Source organism: Gallus gallus, chromosome 2 (assembly GCF_016699485.2).
Source record: "Gallus gallus isolate bGalGal1 chromosome 2, bGalGal1.mat.broiler.GRCg7b, whole genome shotgun sequence".
NCBI lineage: Eukaryota > Metazoa > Chordata > Aves > Galliformes > Phasianidae > Gallus > Gallus gallus.
Genome location: NC_052533.1, coordinates 127,041,379 through 127,059,476, shown reverse-complemented (window position 1 = coordinate 127,059,476; position 18,098 = coordinate 127,041,379). Strand labels below are relative to the sequence as shown.

At 41.0% G+C, this 18,098-nt stretch overlaps 2 protein-coding genes and 1 non-coding gene across 13 annotated transcripts in view; 2 read left to right on the top strand and 1 right to left on the bottom strand.

The window, feature by feature from the left end:
* The first annotated feature begins 58 nt into the window (after positions 1 to 58).
* On the top strand, positions 59 to 3,402 carry RPL30 (ribosomal protein L30). The gene is made up of 5 exons (NM_001007967.2): positions 59 to 97; positions 176 to 227; positions 1,153 to 1,298; positions 2,050 to 2,180; positions 3,226 to 3,402. The coding sequence occupies exons 2-5, from the start codon at positions 207 to 209 to the stop codon at positions 3,273 to 3,275; spliced, it is 348 nt and encodes a 115-aa protein (NP_001007968.1). The 5' UTR covers positions 59 to 97; positions 176 to 206; the 3' UTR covers positions 3,276 to 3,402.
* Positions 2,875 to 3,009, top strand: LOC112531988. Its single transcript, XR_003074188.2, has one exon. It is a non-coding gene; the product is annotated as a small nucleolar RNA SNORA72 (small nucleolar RNA).
* Positions 3,403 to 4,621: 1,219 nt separating the features above from the next.
* MATN2 (matrilin 2) overlaps positions 4,622 to 18,098 on the bottom strand; it is a 69,560-nt gene continuing 56,083 nt past the window's right edge. For 7 of the 11 annotated variants that reach the window (XM_040695902.2, XM_025148052.3, XM_025148053.3 and 4 more), the window contains 13 exons: positions 16,670 to 16,792; positions 16,453 to 16,575; positions 16,240 to 16,362; positions 15,934 to 16,056; positions 15,588 to 15,710; positions 15,324 to 15,446; positions 15,042 to 15,164; positions 12,973 to 13,386; positions 11,622 to 11,774; positions 7,556 to 7,627; positions 6,876 to 6,986; positions 6,562 to 6,651; positions 4,622 to 4,957 (listed from right to left, as the gene is read on the bottom strand). In XM_040695902.2, the coding sequence (XP_040551836.1) occupies positions 4,905 to 4,957; positions 6,562 to 6,651; positions 6,876 to 6,986; positions 7,556 to 7,627; positions 11,622 to 11,774; positions 12,973 to 13,386; positions 15,042 to 15,164; positions 15,324 to 15,446; positions 15,588 to 15,710; positions 15,934 to 16,056; positions 16,240 to 16,362; positions 16,453 to 16,575; positions 16,670 to 16,792 (1,754 nt within the window). In that variant the 3' untranslated portion in view covers positions 4,622 to 4,904. The remainder of the gene's footprint in view (positions 4,958 to 6,561; positions 6,652 to 6,875; positions 6,987 to 7,555; positions 7,628 to 11,621; positions 11,775 to 12,972; positions 13,387 to 15,041; positions 15,165 to 15,323; positions 15,447 to 15,587; positions 15,711 to 15,933; positions 16,057 to 16,239; positions 16,363 to 16,452; positions 16,576 to 16,669; positions 16,793 to 18,098) is intronic. The other 4 variants (XM_040695904.2, XM_025148057.3, XM_025148056.3 and 1 more) reach the window with 2 other exon arrangements.

Here is an 18,098-nt window from a genome sequence, read left to right as displayed (position 1 = left end):
CGGAGATGTCCTCGCGAGAGGTGGAGCGGGGATAGGCGGTGCCCGCCGGGCGCTCGCTCCTTTCTGGCGGCCCGGCCATCTTGGTGGCGCGTGTCCGGTGAGTGGGGCTCGGCCGGGCGGGCCCGAGGAGCCGCTGTTCAGCGCTAACCCGACCCCCGCTCCTCCTGTCTTCCAGGTACCGCCCGACTTAACGCCAGGCAGCGACAATGGTGGCCGCAAAGAAGACGGTGAGTGGGAGCGGGCCGCGTGTGGCCTCACGTGGCGGCGTTCCGGCCTCCGCCGACGGCGGGCGCTGCGCGCGGTGGTGCGGCCGCGGGGCCGGGGCGCTCTGCCGGGCCTGAGGTAGGGAGCAGCGGCCCCGCGCACGGCCTGAGGCGGGGGCGGCGGGGGGACCTGGGCGCAGCTTGAGGCGCCTGTCGCGGCCCTCTGGGCCCGGGCTGTAGTTCTGAGCATGGCACTGCAGCTCTTCGTTGCCGGCTTCTCTGTACTCAGTTCTCTCCTGTGCGACATCCTAGCTGCTCCTGGGTTCCCTGCCCCAGCCGCAGGCGAGGGGGACTGCAGCGGTGTTCCTAGCGTGGTTAAAGGGCTGCAGCGTTCAGATTTTGTGTTTCCTGCCAACTTCTAGTCTTAAAGCTGCTGTAGCAAGTATGAGTTTCATTTGGCATGACGGTGTTCGTTATTCCTTATTGGCTGTCACACACCTATTGGAGGGTCTTCACCTACTGCATGTGGTTATTTGTTTCTACCAACGAGTGGAACGTGTATTAGTGCATGCCCTGCAAAGTGCCAGACTAGAAACGTGGCTCAGGTTTGCAAGGCAGAGGTAGTTTATATTTGAACACGGCCGGCTAAGTTTTGTAAATGCAAAATAAGTACTTCATGATGTGACTGGGTAACGTAGGTGGCAATGGCAGTGCTTTTCAGTGCTAAGTGATGGATAAGATATATTTTGTGAAGTTGGCAAATGGTACCAGCATCGTGCTTACCCACAGGCTTTCTTGTAACAGTATGGCATGCTGGCTTTTTTTAATTCTGCGTTGCAGATAACTGGGGCAAGATTGCATGTGGTTGGAATTTCTTCACCTTACGTTCTCTGCCACTTTGTGGAAGGTAAAATAACGTGTAATGAAACTCTTCTACTTACTTCTGCAGAAAAAGTCCCTGGAGTCCATAAACTCCAGGCTTCAGCTGGTGATGAAAAGCGGTAAATACGTGCTAGGATACAAACAGACTCTGAAGATGATTCGGCAAGGCAAAGCCAAGTTGGTCATCCTAGCCAACAACTGTCCTGCTTTGAGGTAAGCAGATGTACAAAAAACAGTTCTTGTTTAAAAACTAAGGCAGGTGCTTTGTAGAACTGTAGCATGTGATTCGTGCAAGCTGGTAATGCACAGTGACTTGTAGATGTACTCCATAGTGCTGTGAAATAAACATGATGAGTTGTTTGGTGTATATGGATTTTAGGTCGGGATGTGTTACAGTGCTTTCCAGCTGTTTTATAGCTTTCTCATACAAAGAGTTCACCTTGCAGAAGATTCTGTAAGCTTTTTCACGCTGTGACGGCATAGGTTCATATCTGATCTGGTGGGTTGGAGCTGAGACATCTTCATGGTCCCTTCCAACCTAAGCCATTCTGTGAAAGTGTAGTGAGACTCACTTCCTGATTTATCAAAGTTGGATACTGGAAAAGAATTTCACAAGTAGGAAAAACTAGTAATTGATAGCAATTCAAAATGTTTGAAGCATAGAACATTTGCTGTTCTAGGAGAATGAAGTCTTTAGTAATCTTCATCTCCTGACACGGTCCTTACTGAACTTCTGGTCCCTTTCTGTCAGCAGTATCAACAGATTAAAGAAACTGCAGATGCAGGAAAAAAACAACACAGATCCTTGAGAAATGGGAAGACTATTTTAATTCCTGGCAGAAAATAAATGTTTTTCTAGGCAGAAAGAATCTGTAGGATTGAAGTGTAATTGGGAGTTGAAGCTGCTTTTGTTGTATAGTCGATCAAATTGTCAGTACTTTAACACTCAGTTTTTAAATCTTAGAAAATCGGAGATTGAATACTACGCCATGCTTGCAAAGACTGGTGTCCATCATTATAGTGGCAACAACATTGAATTGGGCACAGCATGTGGAAAATACTACAGAGTGTGCACGCTGGCTATTATTGACCCAGGTATGTGTCTTCTGCCATATAATGAACAAATTGGGTATATATCAGTGGTTCCTGCATTCACCTGTGAGTAGCAGTGCTTAGCAAGTAAAGTGCAGAGGTGAGGTCAAACTTTGTCATAGTTCTCCTTTAGGTTAGACTGTGACCAAGATCTATTCTTATTTTGTTAGTACAAGAATTAGTTTCTTACATTTGCATACAGCTCCTTTTACTGTTCAACTTTGTTAATCTAGAATCTTGGTAAAATAAACTGCTGGATTGTGAGTTGTCTTATGTATACGCAAGGAATAAGCTATATACAGGTGGATACTAATCCAGTGCTGGAGTTGAAAATCATATTAAATGTTAAAATCTTAAATCTGTGTGTAATTATTGTGGCTTGGTTGCACTCCTTGTTCCAGAGAATTGTTCAAGCTCATTCTAGAGTCTCCTAACGATGTGATTTCCTATCTTCCTTCCAAAATCTTGATAAAGACAAGAATCAAATTTATCTGACATCGTTCTATTTGACCAAAAGCATCCTAAGTAAACGCACAGATTTCTGTTTTAACTACTCCCAAATGTTGCCCAAGTAACATCAGTTTAAATTCCCCATTTCTTTAGAAACCTTTATTTAGCTCGTTGGTATTCTGACAGTAGCTGGAAGCTTAAGTGTAAGCTAAAGAAGTGGAACTTAGCCTTTCTGCTGTGTAGTACGATGCGAATATTCTCGCTGCCCTGATATTCCAGTGATCAGGGGAGGCTAGACATTCGCTATATTAAAACTATGCATTGTGTCCTCCAGGACTGGACTGCTGCTCTAGTACTGGCTTTGAAAATGCTAGTGACATACATAGAATTATCACAAGCATATTGTGCATGGATTAGAAAAATGCAGCTAGAAGTATTTTTGAGTCATCAAAATTACTTTTTTTTTTCCTAATGGACTGTCTTTGCATTGCTTGAATGCTTTGATTTTAGAGTCAATTGAATCTTTTTTTGCTTATTTCTGGGAATGGATCTTTCTGTAGGTCTTGTAATAACGTATTTCTGTGTTTCTGTTCTGCAGGTGACTCTGACATCATTAGAAGCATGCCAGAACAAACCAGTGAGAAGTAAATGCTGTAAAGGTGGTCTTTCTACAATAAAACTGGTTTTAGATCCATTTTAAGAAAAATGTGTATTGTATTATACTTCTGCTGGTTTTAGAGAACAAACTATATAAATGAAGATTCATTATCACTGCTGTCTGTCTTGTTCTGTTAGAAGTAACCTTCACAGGACAAAACTTGCCTGTTGCTTACTGTAGAAGTTGACCTTCAGTAGTAAGACCTGACCGTGGTAAGTATCAAATCCCAACAGGCTGTGGCTTTCTTTAGTTTAGTTTTTTTGGAGTGCTCGTGGGGAATAAGTTCTTATGAGGTAGTGGCGAATTTGGGGTGTTGGTGGGAGACCCCAGAGGATTGACTTACACTTAATTTCTTAACACTTCTTTTTAAATGTATTTGTTACTGGTAGTGCGTACTAAATAGGGCATAGCATTTTGCTGACACGTGGTTAAAGGAACACTTAATGACAATCACTTGAACCAGCAGCCCTGAAGAACTTGCATTCTATTTTCTGAAGTGTATTAAAATACAGGGTGCTTCTTTGTACACATATGTGGTCATTAGATTATCCATGATCACTTAAATCTAATTTTGCTGTAACTCTTATCTGTTTCTGGTGTGGAGTGGATGTGGTTGTGTATTTCAAGTTAGAGACATTAAAGGGGCAAACCAGCACGTGAAGCAAAGAAGAAACAGCTGGAGTATGCACCTATTAAACTCTGGATTTGTATCAGTTCAGTAAACAGTTAGGTACTGTTGTTGGTGTGAAAATAAAGCTAGCAGAAGAGAGCTTTTGCTGCTAAGGGAGTAGAAGTAAAACTTCAATTGGCCTTGAGACACTTCCAGAATGGCTGGAAGCAACTTGATATTTCATTTTCATATTAGCGTTTGATGAACAAATGTGCAGCTGGTTTTATTGCCCAGAGAATGTCTTTATAATTAAAATACCAGCTGTATTCAGGAAAGCTCCAGAATCATGGAATGCTGACCAAGGCCTCTGTAAGAGGGAAACATAATCTGGTCTGGATCAGGCAAGAGAAATGGTCCTTGAAATTTCAGATTGTGATGCTATGGTAACTCAACAGATTTCCCACTTTGTTTACATTCATCACCATTTCAACACAGGTGTATTAATCTGCATTTCTGCTTTCAGTTGATTTCTGCAGTCTGCGCATGTTGGAAAGATTGTATGAAACCTGCTGTGAATGCACTATTCTGCTTGTGTGTGTGTGTGTGTACATACACATAGTCACACAGATAGGATGCTTGAAACAGCAACAGAGTGAGTGGAGGAGGAAAGTACAGAAAAGCAATCCAAATAGAATTCATAGCTTAAAAATACTTCAAAACATGGAGTTTTCACATGAAAAAATAACAGCATTTTAATGTTTTGCATAGCTTCTTTTGGTTAAGTTCTACTTAATGAGGATTTCTGCTAGTTGCTAAATTGTTTTTATATATAAACTTTCAAAACTTATCTGCAGTCAATGCAAGACAGAACACATATAGATGCAGGGCTCCAAAATACTTTTTAAATTTAGACAAGGATTTGTTATTTTACTTTGAACTGATTTAACAAAATAGCTCTCACAACATTGTATGTATAAATACACAGTGTAGTATATGCTTTACGTTTTGATCAGTATTTCAGTCTGTTTTCCAAGTCTTCCATTCTCTTTGTCATTTCTTCCAGTAGGCAGAAGTTAAGGAAAGAGCTAATGATGGTATGCAGTAATAGTAAAAAATGTTGGGTGGCGGAGTCAGATATTGCTGAGCATGACATTTCTGCTAGAACCCAGATGATGTGCACTGACTTGGGATGTTAAATGTTACACTCAGCCTGAGCTTTACAATGAGGGTACATCAGCATATTCTCCGTTTGTGAACAAGTGAACGAACACTTGGATAATATTAGGTCTGGAGCACAAATCTTATGGGAGCAGCTGAAGGAACCTGGATTGTTCAGGAGGCTGAGAGACTTTACTCTCTCTACAACTGCTGGAAGGGAGGTTGTGGCGAGGTGGCGGTCGGCCTCTTCTCCCATGTAACCAGCAATAGGAATAGGGAATGGCCTCAAATTGTGCTGGGGAGATTCAGGTTGGACACTAGGAAAAAACTACTCTGAAAGAGTGGCCAGGTGCTAGAATGGGCTGCCCAGGGAGGTGGTGGAGTCACCATCCCTGGAGGTGTTAAAGAAACGTTTAGATGTTGTACATAGGGATATGGTTTAGTGGGAAATACTGGTGATAGGTGGGTGGTTAGACGTGGATTATCTTGGAGGTCTTTTCCAACCTTGGTAATTCTGTGATTCTAGTGCTTCTAGCATAATTCTTAGACATCTCCAAGATAAACCATCCACGTGGAGGTCTTAAGTTAATAGTAAAGGTTACACTGCTGGCAAGAGCCTGGAGGGCTCTGTTAGCCTGACTGTGGGCAGACAGGTTTAACTCCTCACTATTTCAGTCTGAAGCTGTTCTTGTCCAGGAAGCACACAAATAACTGCTCATATATCACTGCGCTTTTTGCAGAAAATACATGCTTACTGGTCATGTACATGGTTCTTAGAAGGCTTAAACAGAAGGTGTGATGCATTCTTCCTACTTAAATTGATCATGCAAAAGCAGGTTTTATGAAGAAAACCCAGGAGTTTGCTGTGTATGTAATGTTTGGTGCAGAATACAGGAGAAACTCATTGCCAGTTTGCTGCTGTTTTCCTGAGACCTGGTGGATTTTTAAGGTGTCTTAAAGGCTACTCTACTAACAGCTCCCTTGAAAAGACAGGCTAGCTTGTGGAAGGAGGGCTATCAGTGTGCACTTAACTTCTTTTTCTGTGTGTATTCTTACACAGACTGCTCGTCCTTTGATTCCTCTACATTGGAAATCTAATTTAAAAGGCCTTACTATATCTGGTGCTTCCCCTAGCGGTCCAGAAGGGAAATACCTGCTGATCCCTGTAGTTACTAAATGATCTTTTGTTATTTCATGAAGTAAACAAAGCAAAGAGTGTTTGGCTTGGTTTTTGACTAATCGTTCCTTTGCTGATCCTGAAGGTATTTACTGGTAGAAATTATTAAAAGTTAAGATCCTTATTAATGTGATCAATGTGTTTGGTCCCTTCTGTGAAGAGGATCTCAAGCCTGAAGAGCCCTGCTTCCTGGAGATTGACAATCTCTAAGTGGTTCAGCTTTTCATTACAGTAGATTGATTTGAGCCATGGAGGCAGCTTAGACTCGATGGGTTATAATTTCTTTTAACCTGTTTTTCACTTATGCATAAGAAACATTCTGAAAGGATATATCGCTGCGTGAGTCTTCTTACTTCGTTGGTTGCGTAGTTCTGGAACGTCACCAGGTTTTCACATTTGCATTGGTCTTTAGAAGTTTTTGCTGGAAAACAGTCAAGCATAGACAAAATGCTAAATAAATCCAATGGACCGAGAGAGGGAAAGACAGATTTCTAAATGCAGAGCAAGTTTAGCACAGCTTCCTGTTGACTTGTTTTGAGAACATCCACAGGAATGCCATGGGATAGATTTTGTAAATACTGGAAAATATTACACAGCACTCCTTAAAAGACCAGTCAGAATTACCTAAACAAAGAACCTAATTACCTGTTGTTCTTGTTGAGTGACTTTGACTGTCTTCAAAAAGATACTTATGCTGTATTGCAAGACTGGGACAGGCAAGGACATCTGTGATTTCTACTGTGGTTGATTCAGGTCCTGCAGGAAACCCCCCAAAAGTCTAAAAATCATACCCACTTAATGATACAGTGTTTTTTGCTACTCACATGCACAGAGTTCTCCCTAATCAGTGAGTAATCTCACTGACTGCAGTGAGGATCATTCATGGAGAGGACTAGCGATACAAAGATGCGAAGGAACCAAGCTGTTAGGCTGTATTTACTGTGTGTGTGATTTAAGCTGTGGGTTGCAGAACTGAAAGGGAGTTGTGACGGTTCCCGTGAGAAATAAGTGATTGAAAGCTGAACATGCTTCACAGAAGTCAAGCACAGTGTTGAAATACAAGTTTCCCCTTGAAGTAATTCATTTGGGTGGTGTAAAAAGGGAGCATGCAGCCATGCAGTTGTTACAGCGGATCTCAAATTTTCTGTACTAGAAGCAGATTCGAATTGCAGAAAAGAATGTGTGGCTTTCTGGGGGAGTTGGGTGGGGAAAGCAGTTCTGTAAGTGAATTGTTAGGGCTCTCTAGAAGAAGCCATGGTGAGGCAGCTTAGCAATGATTGGGGCTGACTGGGGGCACAGCAGGACACTGAGTTCAAACAGCCAACCTGATGGTTGTGGATTAGTCCTATGGAGCCTTCCAGATGACAGATGTTGCTGGTGAGCTGAATTTCTCAAGGCTGGTAGAAAGAAATTGTCACTTAATTAAATGAGATCACAGAAGGGACAATAAAGATTCCCTAGAATCTTAGAATAAAAATTCCCTAGAAAATGAAACGTTTCTTACTTGGTCTTTCACCATACGTGGAGATTGCCTCATACTTGTGCAGGCTTCAAGAGGTCCAGTGGTGATGGACTCAGCCCTTGGCTACACACGAGGACTCACCTTTCAACTTGACTGTTGGAGCTGTTCCAGAACTGGAAGTGCTTTACAAGTAGATTAACAGTGCTGAAACAGTGGGAAATCACAGCAACCTATGCTGTGTCCTTTCAGTGAAAATTCTTGCATGTTGCGTTGTTACCCATGAGTCTTTTGGGGGTGGACTGAATAAGAATAAAAACTGCTTACAGAAAGATGAAGTCTTATTGTTTTCCTCTTTGTAAGGAATTTGGAAGTGCTTGGTGAGAAGGGTGGAGTAGTTTCTTTAATGCACTATAATTACTAGAAAAAGTACAGGTTTCTAGCTCAAGAAGCACAGACTTCAGTCTAATTTATATATTAGTTAAAGGGTGTCTTGACAAATGGAAATGTCTTTGTCAACGCTGCTGCACACTGCCTGTTTACTGCCACAAGAGGGTAATGTAGAGGCAGCTTTTTTTTCTCAGGAGTTCTCTTCTAGAAAACAAAATGCTTTACTTTCAGTTAATTTTAGAGCCCTTGGCTCTAAATGAACTGGAAAGTGCACACTGAACATCTGCACACCATGATCTACTGTGCTGGGGGAGTGCATGGGAATGTCTGGGACTCCCTGCTGATTTTGCAGTATGTACCCAAAGTTCCTTCACTGAAAGTGAATGCATGAGGAGAAATGGTGATAGTACAATTTGCTGGTGTGCCATTAAGATGCAGCAGGCAGATGGAAGATTCTTCTGGACCTGACCTGTTTGTCATAGCTATTGGGAGCTCTATTTTTATGGGTCCAGTGCAGATTTACTAAGTTGCACTGGGAAGCAGATGACACACGGGGTAGAAGCTGGAATAGCTGAGCGCAAGGAACAGGGAATGAATGGAGATGGGGAATGAGAAGAGATGAGTCACTGAATAAGAAGATCAGCATTTACTGGGCAGAACTAGAGCATCTAATATACATTAAAAAAGCATGACTGGGACCGTTCTTGATGGAACACTGAGATCTCAGAGAAAACAGTCCAGGATAGAGATATGTGGGATGAGATCATGAAGCAAGGAAGAAACAAACTAGGTGATGGGATGGTGAAATTCTACATGTAGGAGGGAAGAAACAGGTAAGGTGAACCTTGACTATTTGACACCAGGTAACGGGTGGCCCTAGAAGCTGCTTTAGAGCAGTCGGCTAATGAGAGTGTCTGAGGTAGAGGGACTGACACAGAAAGTCTGAGCTTTGGACACTCAGGATGCGGATGTAAGATGGGGAAGAAACAAGACTGAGATACAATGGCAGAGGTGAGACAGAATGTTTCTAGTTTGGGATTGAAATTGGGTATTTCAGAAACTCCTCTTCAGGTTTCAGAAACTAGTTTGGACCTGAAGAAATCTGTTCTCATGCTTCTGTCAAAGCTGTAAATAATCAGACAAGTACAGACAGGCTGCTAGCAGTAATTGAGTCCTTTGATGAAGTCAGTGCAGTGTACATAAATATTCAGGTTTTTTGGGGGGGAGGAACTCATGCTAAACTGAAATGCTTGTTTTCTAGTGTTCTCTTTTGGAACAAAACCTAAATACTAGTTAGGGAAAAGCCCAGGAGAAAGTGCTTTCCAAAGCAGTGGCTGACAATTTGCAGGAGTCATAACGATCTGCAATTTGAAAGAACAGAATGTTGACCAGCAGGCTGTTGAGTGCTGTCATCTGATCAGGGCTGAGGTCCTGTGACAAACATAAATCTCACCATGTAATTAAAGGCTCCCATAACACACATACTCTGGACGGGGGTAAAAAGATAACCACAATGAGTGCCTATTATATGTGACACTGCTGTAGCTTCGTCAGTGCTTCCAATCGTATGAGAATTGAATGTTAAATGAGGCAATGAATAGGACTCTTGCAACTGAATTAATAATTTCTCTTAATAATAGAAGAGAAAAACACTTTTCCACGACTAGTCATTGAGAATAATTAATAGTAATCAGCAGCTATTCTACAGAGACAATGCTTTCTTGCAGAGTAAAATGAGAAAGCCTTACCCCAAAACAGATTTGGAGGGCTTTGCTTAGAAACAGGCAGGGACTGGGGATGAGGGGCTTTGGCAGTAGAGTCCATGTCTGGGCTGCAGACAAGTTCGGAAGGCCCCTCACTGCCTTCATATGCTGGTGCCTTACATTACTGCTCTTGCAAAGGAGGGAAAAAAATTAGGTCCAGAGGAAAAACTGAAAGGAGAAAATGAACTTCCAGCTTGCGTAACAGGTTTGGAGGCAGAATTTCTGGTGGAGTGAGTAGATGAGCAATAAGTAGCTCTGGAGTGTCCAAGAAAATAACCAGCTGGGTGAGTCCAGAGTTATCCACAGGTGTGAGGCATCGCCTAGGGCTGAGCCAGGAGGAGGCAGGCAGGAGCTCTGAAGCACCATCTCTGCCCTGCTACTACAGGTGCAGTTTAAAAGCTGCCACAAAGGGGCAGGATTTACTTATTTTTCTTGTTGCAAGTTAGGTATTAAAAAAAATTGCAGCTGCTAAATACCGTTGTGGGTACCCGAAGGATGCATTTCTGTCACTGAGCTCTGGGGTTTGCTAATGAGTGAGAATTATTTTACCAGTTGCCAGATAATTTTGTCTTTGGCGTCTCCCCAGGCTTTTAAGATGACGTGCTGTCATCAGTAGATTATCTGCCTAGTAAGAAAGTTAATGAACAGACTTGGTTTCATGTTATCATAGTATTTTGAATTTCAGAAAGACTGCACCAGAAGATTCTTATGACTAAGAGAAGCCCGAAGAATATACAAAGTGGGAAGTATTCTCACATTCTTTTTTTTTTCAGATTCTTGATGTATGAATGAGGAAGAAATGCACTGTTGCTTACCAGCCAGTGTATATAGTAACACTAAGGAGTAAAGTAAAACATCTTTGCATTTAATTCCAAGAAAAAACAACCAAATAGAAGTAGTGACAATGAAACCATCCTGTACTAGTGCTGTGCTCAGTATTACTCACTGTGATGTTACTGTGTTTTGTTTCAAGTACAAATTTGAATGCTCTAATAATACTCAGTGCTGGGAGCATGTGAGTAGTAGAGACACAGTCCTCTCTCTGGCTGTACAGATTTAATCCCAGCTCACATTCCCCCTTTCCTTTACAAAACATCAGCTGGGAATGTTTACAGAGAGGCTGGTTGTGCCAAAATGAGGAAGGGTGCTTCCTGCAACAAACCTACATTTGTGGAGCAAAACTTGGAGCTTATGTACAACTGTGATCTGCTCTCTGTAGCTCTGAATGTATATTCAATGAACTATTTTTAATGCTCTATAAATATACACTACATACCTTGAGAATTTGTTCTATGTTTTTGGGGTTGCTTTTTTTGTTTGTTTGTTTGTTTTTGTTTTTGATACTGAGCTTAAAAGCAATTTTTTATTCTCATTAGAACTTTATGAACCCATTATTATTTTCCCACATTCCTAGTGAAGTAGATCACGCTGCTTTGGCAGGGTGGGGTTCATTGCTCTGCTGACTTAAGCGTGGCAAAAAGAAAGGGGAGGAAGCAATTAATTCTTCTGAGCACATGAGTGTACGTTTTATACAAGTGTTAAGAAAATAAAGGAAAAGAAATCGTGTGCCTTTACCTAGTGATAGATGAGGTGTATTACATATTCCTTACATACTAAAAGGCAGAAATATCACCATGAGTGACTGGCACCTTGCGATGTGTTATACCAGTGATCTACACTAAGAGGTCACTGTGAATAAAAGTACCCACTCCTTTAGCCTGCAAAAGAAATCTGTAAGCATGCATTCCTCTTCGGTCAATTAAAGCAGAATACTGTTACCTTCACAGATTTGAACTTTGAGCTCTTCGCTTATGTCCTCCATTGCTGTGAAATCCTCAGCATAAAAGAGATGTTTATACGATGGCTCAGAAGCAATTTCCAGCAGTTCTTCTTCAATTGCTTTTCCTATTCCAATGGCATAGATAATTATACCTAGATTCAGAAGAAATTGCATATCATTATTACATCAGCAGCTCTAAGCCCTTATTCCTCCATGAAAGGAAAATATGAGTATTAGTCATTTCAGGAAGAGAGCAGCAGAGCGTGAGAAATGTATACATGCCATATATCTTCAAAATTGTGTATGAAGAGGCTTAATATGCTTCTGTTATTTAGAAGATGTTTAGAAACTCGCTGCTTTACTGTAATTTAACAGACAGATGATTGTTAAGTTAGAGAGATGAGAGTTGCTTGGACACTACTAGTAGTAAATGAACCCAGAAAGAGCACTGCAGAACATCCAAGAAGATCAGCTGCACAAAGTCTAGTTGGAGGTCAGTAACTAGCTGTGTACCCCAGGAGCCAATACTGTGGCACCTTCTAAAGTCTGGCTGTCCTCTATGTTGCAGGCCATCGGTTTTTGTTCTTAATGCAATTTCTCAGAACACAGAAAATGCTTTGCAAAGAAAGAAGAGATCTTTCATTTTCTTGAAAAGCTTTGAAAATTCTCAGTAATCTCTGCTGAATAGCTGCAAAGTTTTTGATTTGTGGTGCGGGTGTCCTACATGACAGTTTTCTGTCCCAGACATATTTTGTATTAAAAGCCAGCACCTCTGAGTTACTTTTTGGTATGATCTATCATACTAGTAGACAGCACGGAAGCTATATGCATATGAAAGGAGAACCCTTCTCCCTGCCAGAACAGCATCAGCGCTTAAACTTAGTTAAAAATACATAATATAAAGAAAGAAATAACATAATCAATTATTAAATTATTAAACAATGTAAACTTCCCAGTAGATTTCTGTATTTTGAAGAGACAGGGTTGTTTTTTTTTTTAATTAGTGTCATCTTACTGTTAGAATTTTTGATGAATTTGCCAGTGTTCTCTGTATCAAATACCTACCCTCAGGGAAATGTATGGCACTCCATGTGAGTCAACGCACTACCTGTGGATGGCATAGAACCCCAATAGTGAGGCACTCAGCATTAGTCCCACGGTAGGAATGACAGAACTCTGTAGCAATGGCTCTGTGAATGCCAAAAGTCTGGTATTCTGCTACAGCGGTCACTCAACTAGCCTGACTGCTATGCCAAACTCTGTCTTGATTGGAACACATCTATACTATTACCACATCTTATTTAGCACCATATTTAGCCTTCTGAAAGAACGAAAGACGTCTCCACTCACCACTTCTCTTTGCCCTAGCAGCCCACTCAGAGACTTCATCTTGGGCTCGTCCATCCGTAAACACAATGGAGATTCGAGGGATGTTTGCTGACAGTGGTCTGGCTCCTTCTGTTTCTGTGAAGCTCCTCTCAAACATTTGCTTCAGAGCCAGTCCTGTCATGGAACCTCTCCCCATATATTTCATTTGTGATACAGCTTTCTTCATGTCTTTGGCTGTGCTGAACCGTCTTAATGTAAATTCTGTGCGGACTTCAGAGGAATACTGAAGCAAACCAACTCGAGCAGCTTTGGGTGAAATCTCAAGTGTATCCAATATTCCTGAGACGAATTGTTTCACAATTTCAAAATTATCCTCTCCGAGACTTTTTGATCCATCGATCACAAACACCAGGTCAACTGGGCCTTCAGTGCATCCTATGAAATAAGCAGAAGCGTTCAGATAATGAAAAAACTGCACAAAGCTGTAAATAGGACTGCATGAACACAGATATAACCTTGAGTACCTTGTTCCTGGCTTGGCTAACCTTGCAGTGTATCTATAGCACTTTGTGTACAGTCTTTATCAAAAGCTAAGAGCGTGCCAATGATCTAAAGCTTTTAACAATAATCTAATGACAGTGACTATCTATCAATACACATCACTGTGTAGAACACTACAACTCCTAAAAATACTGTACTTTTTATTAAAAGAGTTTGCTGTAAATTTGATTTGTAAGCAAATCTTAGGATGGCTGTTAAGTGGAGAAGACTGTGCAACTGAAGAAGATCGTTAGGATATAGAAACAAAGTTTCCACCAGTATGTTAACTTTACCTGAAAATGCAGATGACCTGAAGTAAAGAGAATCGCTGAAGCTGTGTTTGTACTGCAGAAGTAGCAAAAATGTAAAGATGGTACAAAAATAATAATAATAATAAAAAGTGAGTTGCTGAAGCCACACGTATATAAAAGGCAAAAATCTGGAAGTCATGTTTAGAGCTTCAGGAAAGAATGAGGCAGGAGTCAAAGAGCTCAGGGAAGGCTGAGAAAGAAAGGTTACACAGAAGGCCTTACAGTTTAGGACAACGTTCAGGTCTGGAGACAGAATATGGACAATACTCATGTTTTTATAGCACAAACTTAAATCTCCAGTGGCAGAGAAACAACTGAAAAATTAAAGTGAGGCAGTAAATGCCGGAAGGGTTTCTAGCTGCTAATGTTGGATAAAAATGGCTTATATACCTTACTTGTAAGTATTCATTGCTGAAATTAAGCTTTTTTGTTTTACCCACTGAAGCTGGGAGACAATCTAGGAGAGACTGAGAAGTTTGCAGTTCTCGAAGTCAGCTGAGTGCACATGCAAAATTCTAAGTGGTTTGTAAGCATTCTGATTTGACTGCAGAAAGTACTGAAGACATCTATTACTGAGTCAGTGTAGGAACAAGGAATTTTCATTAATGTTTGGACTTTTCTTCTTAGACAATAGCCTTATTATAACTACTGTCCAAGAATTCCTTGCTGCTGAAGAAACAATGTGTTGTACAAAAGTAATGGTAATACAGTGACTATCAGAACCTCTTCCATATCTCTCCATATATCAAGATAGGACAGCAGCTCACAGTGAGCTGGGTTAATTACAGTTGAGTTCAGTCACAAACATGTTATAGTAATAATATGCTCCTCAGGTAAGGCATACATTTTTGCAGAATAAATGTTTTTTACTGAGCTCCAGTACAAGAGTTTCCCCTCCAGGAATTAAAAGGGTGATGCAATAAATGCATATAATGTTCTAAGCATGTCATATTACAATATAAGAATAAAGTACACATTTCCTTGATAACAGTATTTCATTTTTTTTTCTTGACATTTGGGAAAGATTATTATTGTACTTGATGCTATATGAAAACAACCGTTCCAATTCCTTAGTTTTTTGCTTATGAGAGCATCAAGATAAATTGCTCAGTACATTTTCTATCACACTCACATATGCTTCAGGCTTTCAAATATCAGTTTTGAACTGAGGCTTTTGAAGTGAGGTCAAGTAACTTTAACACTCAAAGAAACAAATACTTCCAAATATAATGTACTTACTTCTGCAGGTTTTCTGATCCTCCTTTAGTACGTACCCCTCCTGACATTTGCAGATGTATGAATCATCATTATTAACACAAATATGTTCACAACCATGGGCAACTGATTTGCAGACATCTTTGCCTATGAAAAATTGAAATATTTATACGTATTCTATTTAAAATATTTATAAATTCAAAGACTCCAAACACAATGTTTAAAGACCACATGTCAAAATAGAATGTTATCTTTATTTTCCTATAGCAATGCTGAAGAATGGCAGACAGAGATATTGTTACTTACTTCGACATGTTTTTCCATCTTGTCGCAGGACAAATCCCTCACGGCACTGACAGCTGTATGAATTGTTATTACTGATGCATACATGTTCACAGCCATGGTCAATGGACTTACACAGGTCTTTATCTGAGAATCATTAAGAGAATTTCCTTATTAGATCTATTCTTAAATGCAAAGCTGGCATGAGCCAGTTTTGAGAAAAATTAAGTCTGTAATCACTTTTAAGACTGAAAGGACATGTTCCCCATAAAAGTTTTAGGTACTCACTCCTGCATGTTTTCCTATCTCTCCTCAGTGTAAATCCCTTGTGGCACTGACATGCGTATGAATCACCAGCTGGAACACAGACATGTTCACAACCGTGGTTGACTGTTTTGCATATATTTTTACCTGGGAGTAATGAAAATTATATTTAGCACAGTTAGCTACATAAATAGCTTTCACAAAACATAAAAAAGTAGAACAATAATCTTCCATGAAGGAGCTCATTTCCAAGAAACTGACTTCATTTTATTCTGTGAAGCTGATTGTTAAAGACACAAAGAACATACCATATAAATAATACTTTTCATTAACAGATCAGAAACTACATAATGAAGACTAAGCAACTTACTTCTACAAGTTTTCCCATCTTCCCTCAGTATGAAGTCATCGTGACACTTGCAGATATAGGAATCCTCAGTGTTAACACAAATGTGTTCACAGCCATGGTTAACTGATTTGCAAACATCTTTATCTGAAGAGAGTGGACAGTTTGCTAGGTGAGGTTATTAAGGGAGAGATATTATCTTTTATTTTCCAGATCAAGTAGTTAGGAATTGTAAATAAACGTATACATGCACAAACACTCACAGCCACCACACTTAAAAGACTGAACACTTAAAACCAAAAAGACGTTCTTATGGCTCAGGCTACTCACATTTACATGTCTTTCCATCTTCCTTCAGTACGAAATTTTCATGACACTTGCACACGTAGGATTCTCCTGAATTCACACAAACTTGTTCACAGCCATGGTTGATTGAATTGCAAATATCCTTGTCTGCCGTCAAAAGAGTTGGTAGTTAACATATATCAGCAGAGGCCTTGATTATCTGTGTAGTTCATCAAATTAAGTTCTCATGCTACATACTTTTACAGGTTTTCCCATCTTCTCTCAGTAGAAATCCATCATGGCATTTGCAAATATATGAATCATCAGTATTAACACAAACATGTTCACAGCCATGGTTGACTGACTTGCAAAGATCTTTATCTGAGAACAGATGACAGCTCTTGCTAGTTAATACATTTCTACATGACCTTGAATTGTAGATAAAAAGAATGCTGATAAATATCAGACTACTTACTTCTGCATGTTTTTCCATCTTCTCTTAGCAGGAATCCCTCCCGACACTTACAAACAAATGTATCACCAGCATTAACACAGGCATGTTCACAGCCATGGTTGACTGATTTGCAAATATCCTTGTCTGGAAATAGATAAAATTTAATGTGATTAGCTAATTTTTTTTTTAACTTTTCATAAAGACTGCAGGGGTAATCCCATCAGCAAGGAAATATGGAAGCATGCACACTGAAAGCCAGTTAAAGGATTGACAGCTTACCTCACATGAGACATGAGTTCTTTACCATCTAAGCAGAAAGAACTACATGGTTTGGATGGTCTCCCAGTGATGCTGAATCATTTTAGGATCAATCTGACTAGATTAAGAAGGAGGACCTTACACTGACAGCAGGAAGAGTAAAAGAAGGAATATTTAGTATAGTTATTTAGCAACAAATCATGCTAGTGAAAACAAAACTGAACAAAAAACCACAGGATATGAAGCAAAGCATTCCTTTAGGATTCTTGCATCAATGCTAAGAATCTGCACAAGCAAAACCCAGGAGTGTAGGAACTACTTATTTAAGGGGATAAAGAAAATCCACCAGTATTGCTGAAAATTGATGAGGTGATTGCTATGAGTGCAATGTTAAAATCCAACTGGCCATAACCTCTTCGAGAAGAACAGAGAAAGTGAAAGTGGAAGAGGAAGTCATCCCATCTATCAGCATTCCCTGTTCCTTTCTCACTGCAAGAAAAAAAGAAAATATTCTCAGTTGCTAATGCAACCTTTACACTGGAAGAACAACAGTGGATGCCTCTAACAGCAGTGTTCGGATCTGTCAGAATTACAGAACTGTATCCCAAACTGGAAATGACCCACAAGTGTCATCACAAGATGACTCCACATGGGACCACCGCAAATTCAAACTCAGTGTCTGAGAGCGCTGTCCAAACGCTCCCTGAACTCGGGCACTCGGGGCCGTGCCCACTGCCCTGGGCAGCCCGTTCCGTGCCCACCGCCCTCTGATGCACAACCTGTCCCTAGCCCCCACCCACCCCTCCCCTGACACAGCTCCATGCCATTCCCTCGGGCCCTGTCGCTGTCACACAGAGCAGAGCTCAGCGCTGCCCCTCCACTTCCTGTGAGGAGCTGTGGCAACCATCAGGCCTCCCCTCAGCTCCTCTGCTCTGGGCTGCACAAACCCAGGGCCCTCATGGTGGGACAAGCCCTCTTCTCACTCACTGGCAGTGCTGGGCCTGGTGCACCCCAGGGTACGGTTGCCCTTGTGGCTGCCAGGGCACACTATTGACTCGTGTTCAACTTGCCGTCACCCAGAACCCCTTTCTGTGGGGCTGCTCTCCAGCCTCCTGTTCCCCATTCTGTAGACATATGCAGGGTTGCTCCATCCCAGCTGCAGTATTCAGCACTTTCTCTTGTCAAACTTAGC

Bases quoted from the DNA above. Each gene is read 5' to 3' on its own strand.
- RPL30 (NM_001007967.2), top strand. From the start codon at position 207: ATGGTGGCCGCAAAGAAGACG. The intron at 1,299-2,049 runs GTAAGCAGATGT...TTTAAATCTTAG, and splicing joins AACAACTGTCCTGCTTTGAG to AAAATCGGAGATTGAATACT. The intron at 2,181-3,225 runs GTATGTGTCTTC...TCTGTTCTGCAG, and splicing joins GCTGGCTATTATTGACCCAG to GTGACTCTGACATCATTAGA.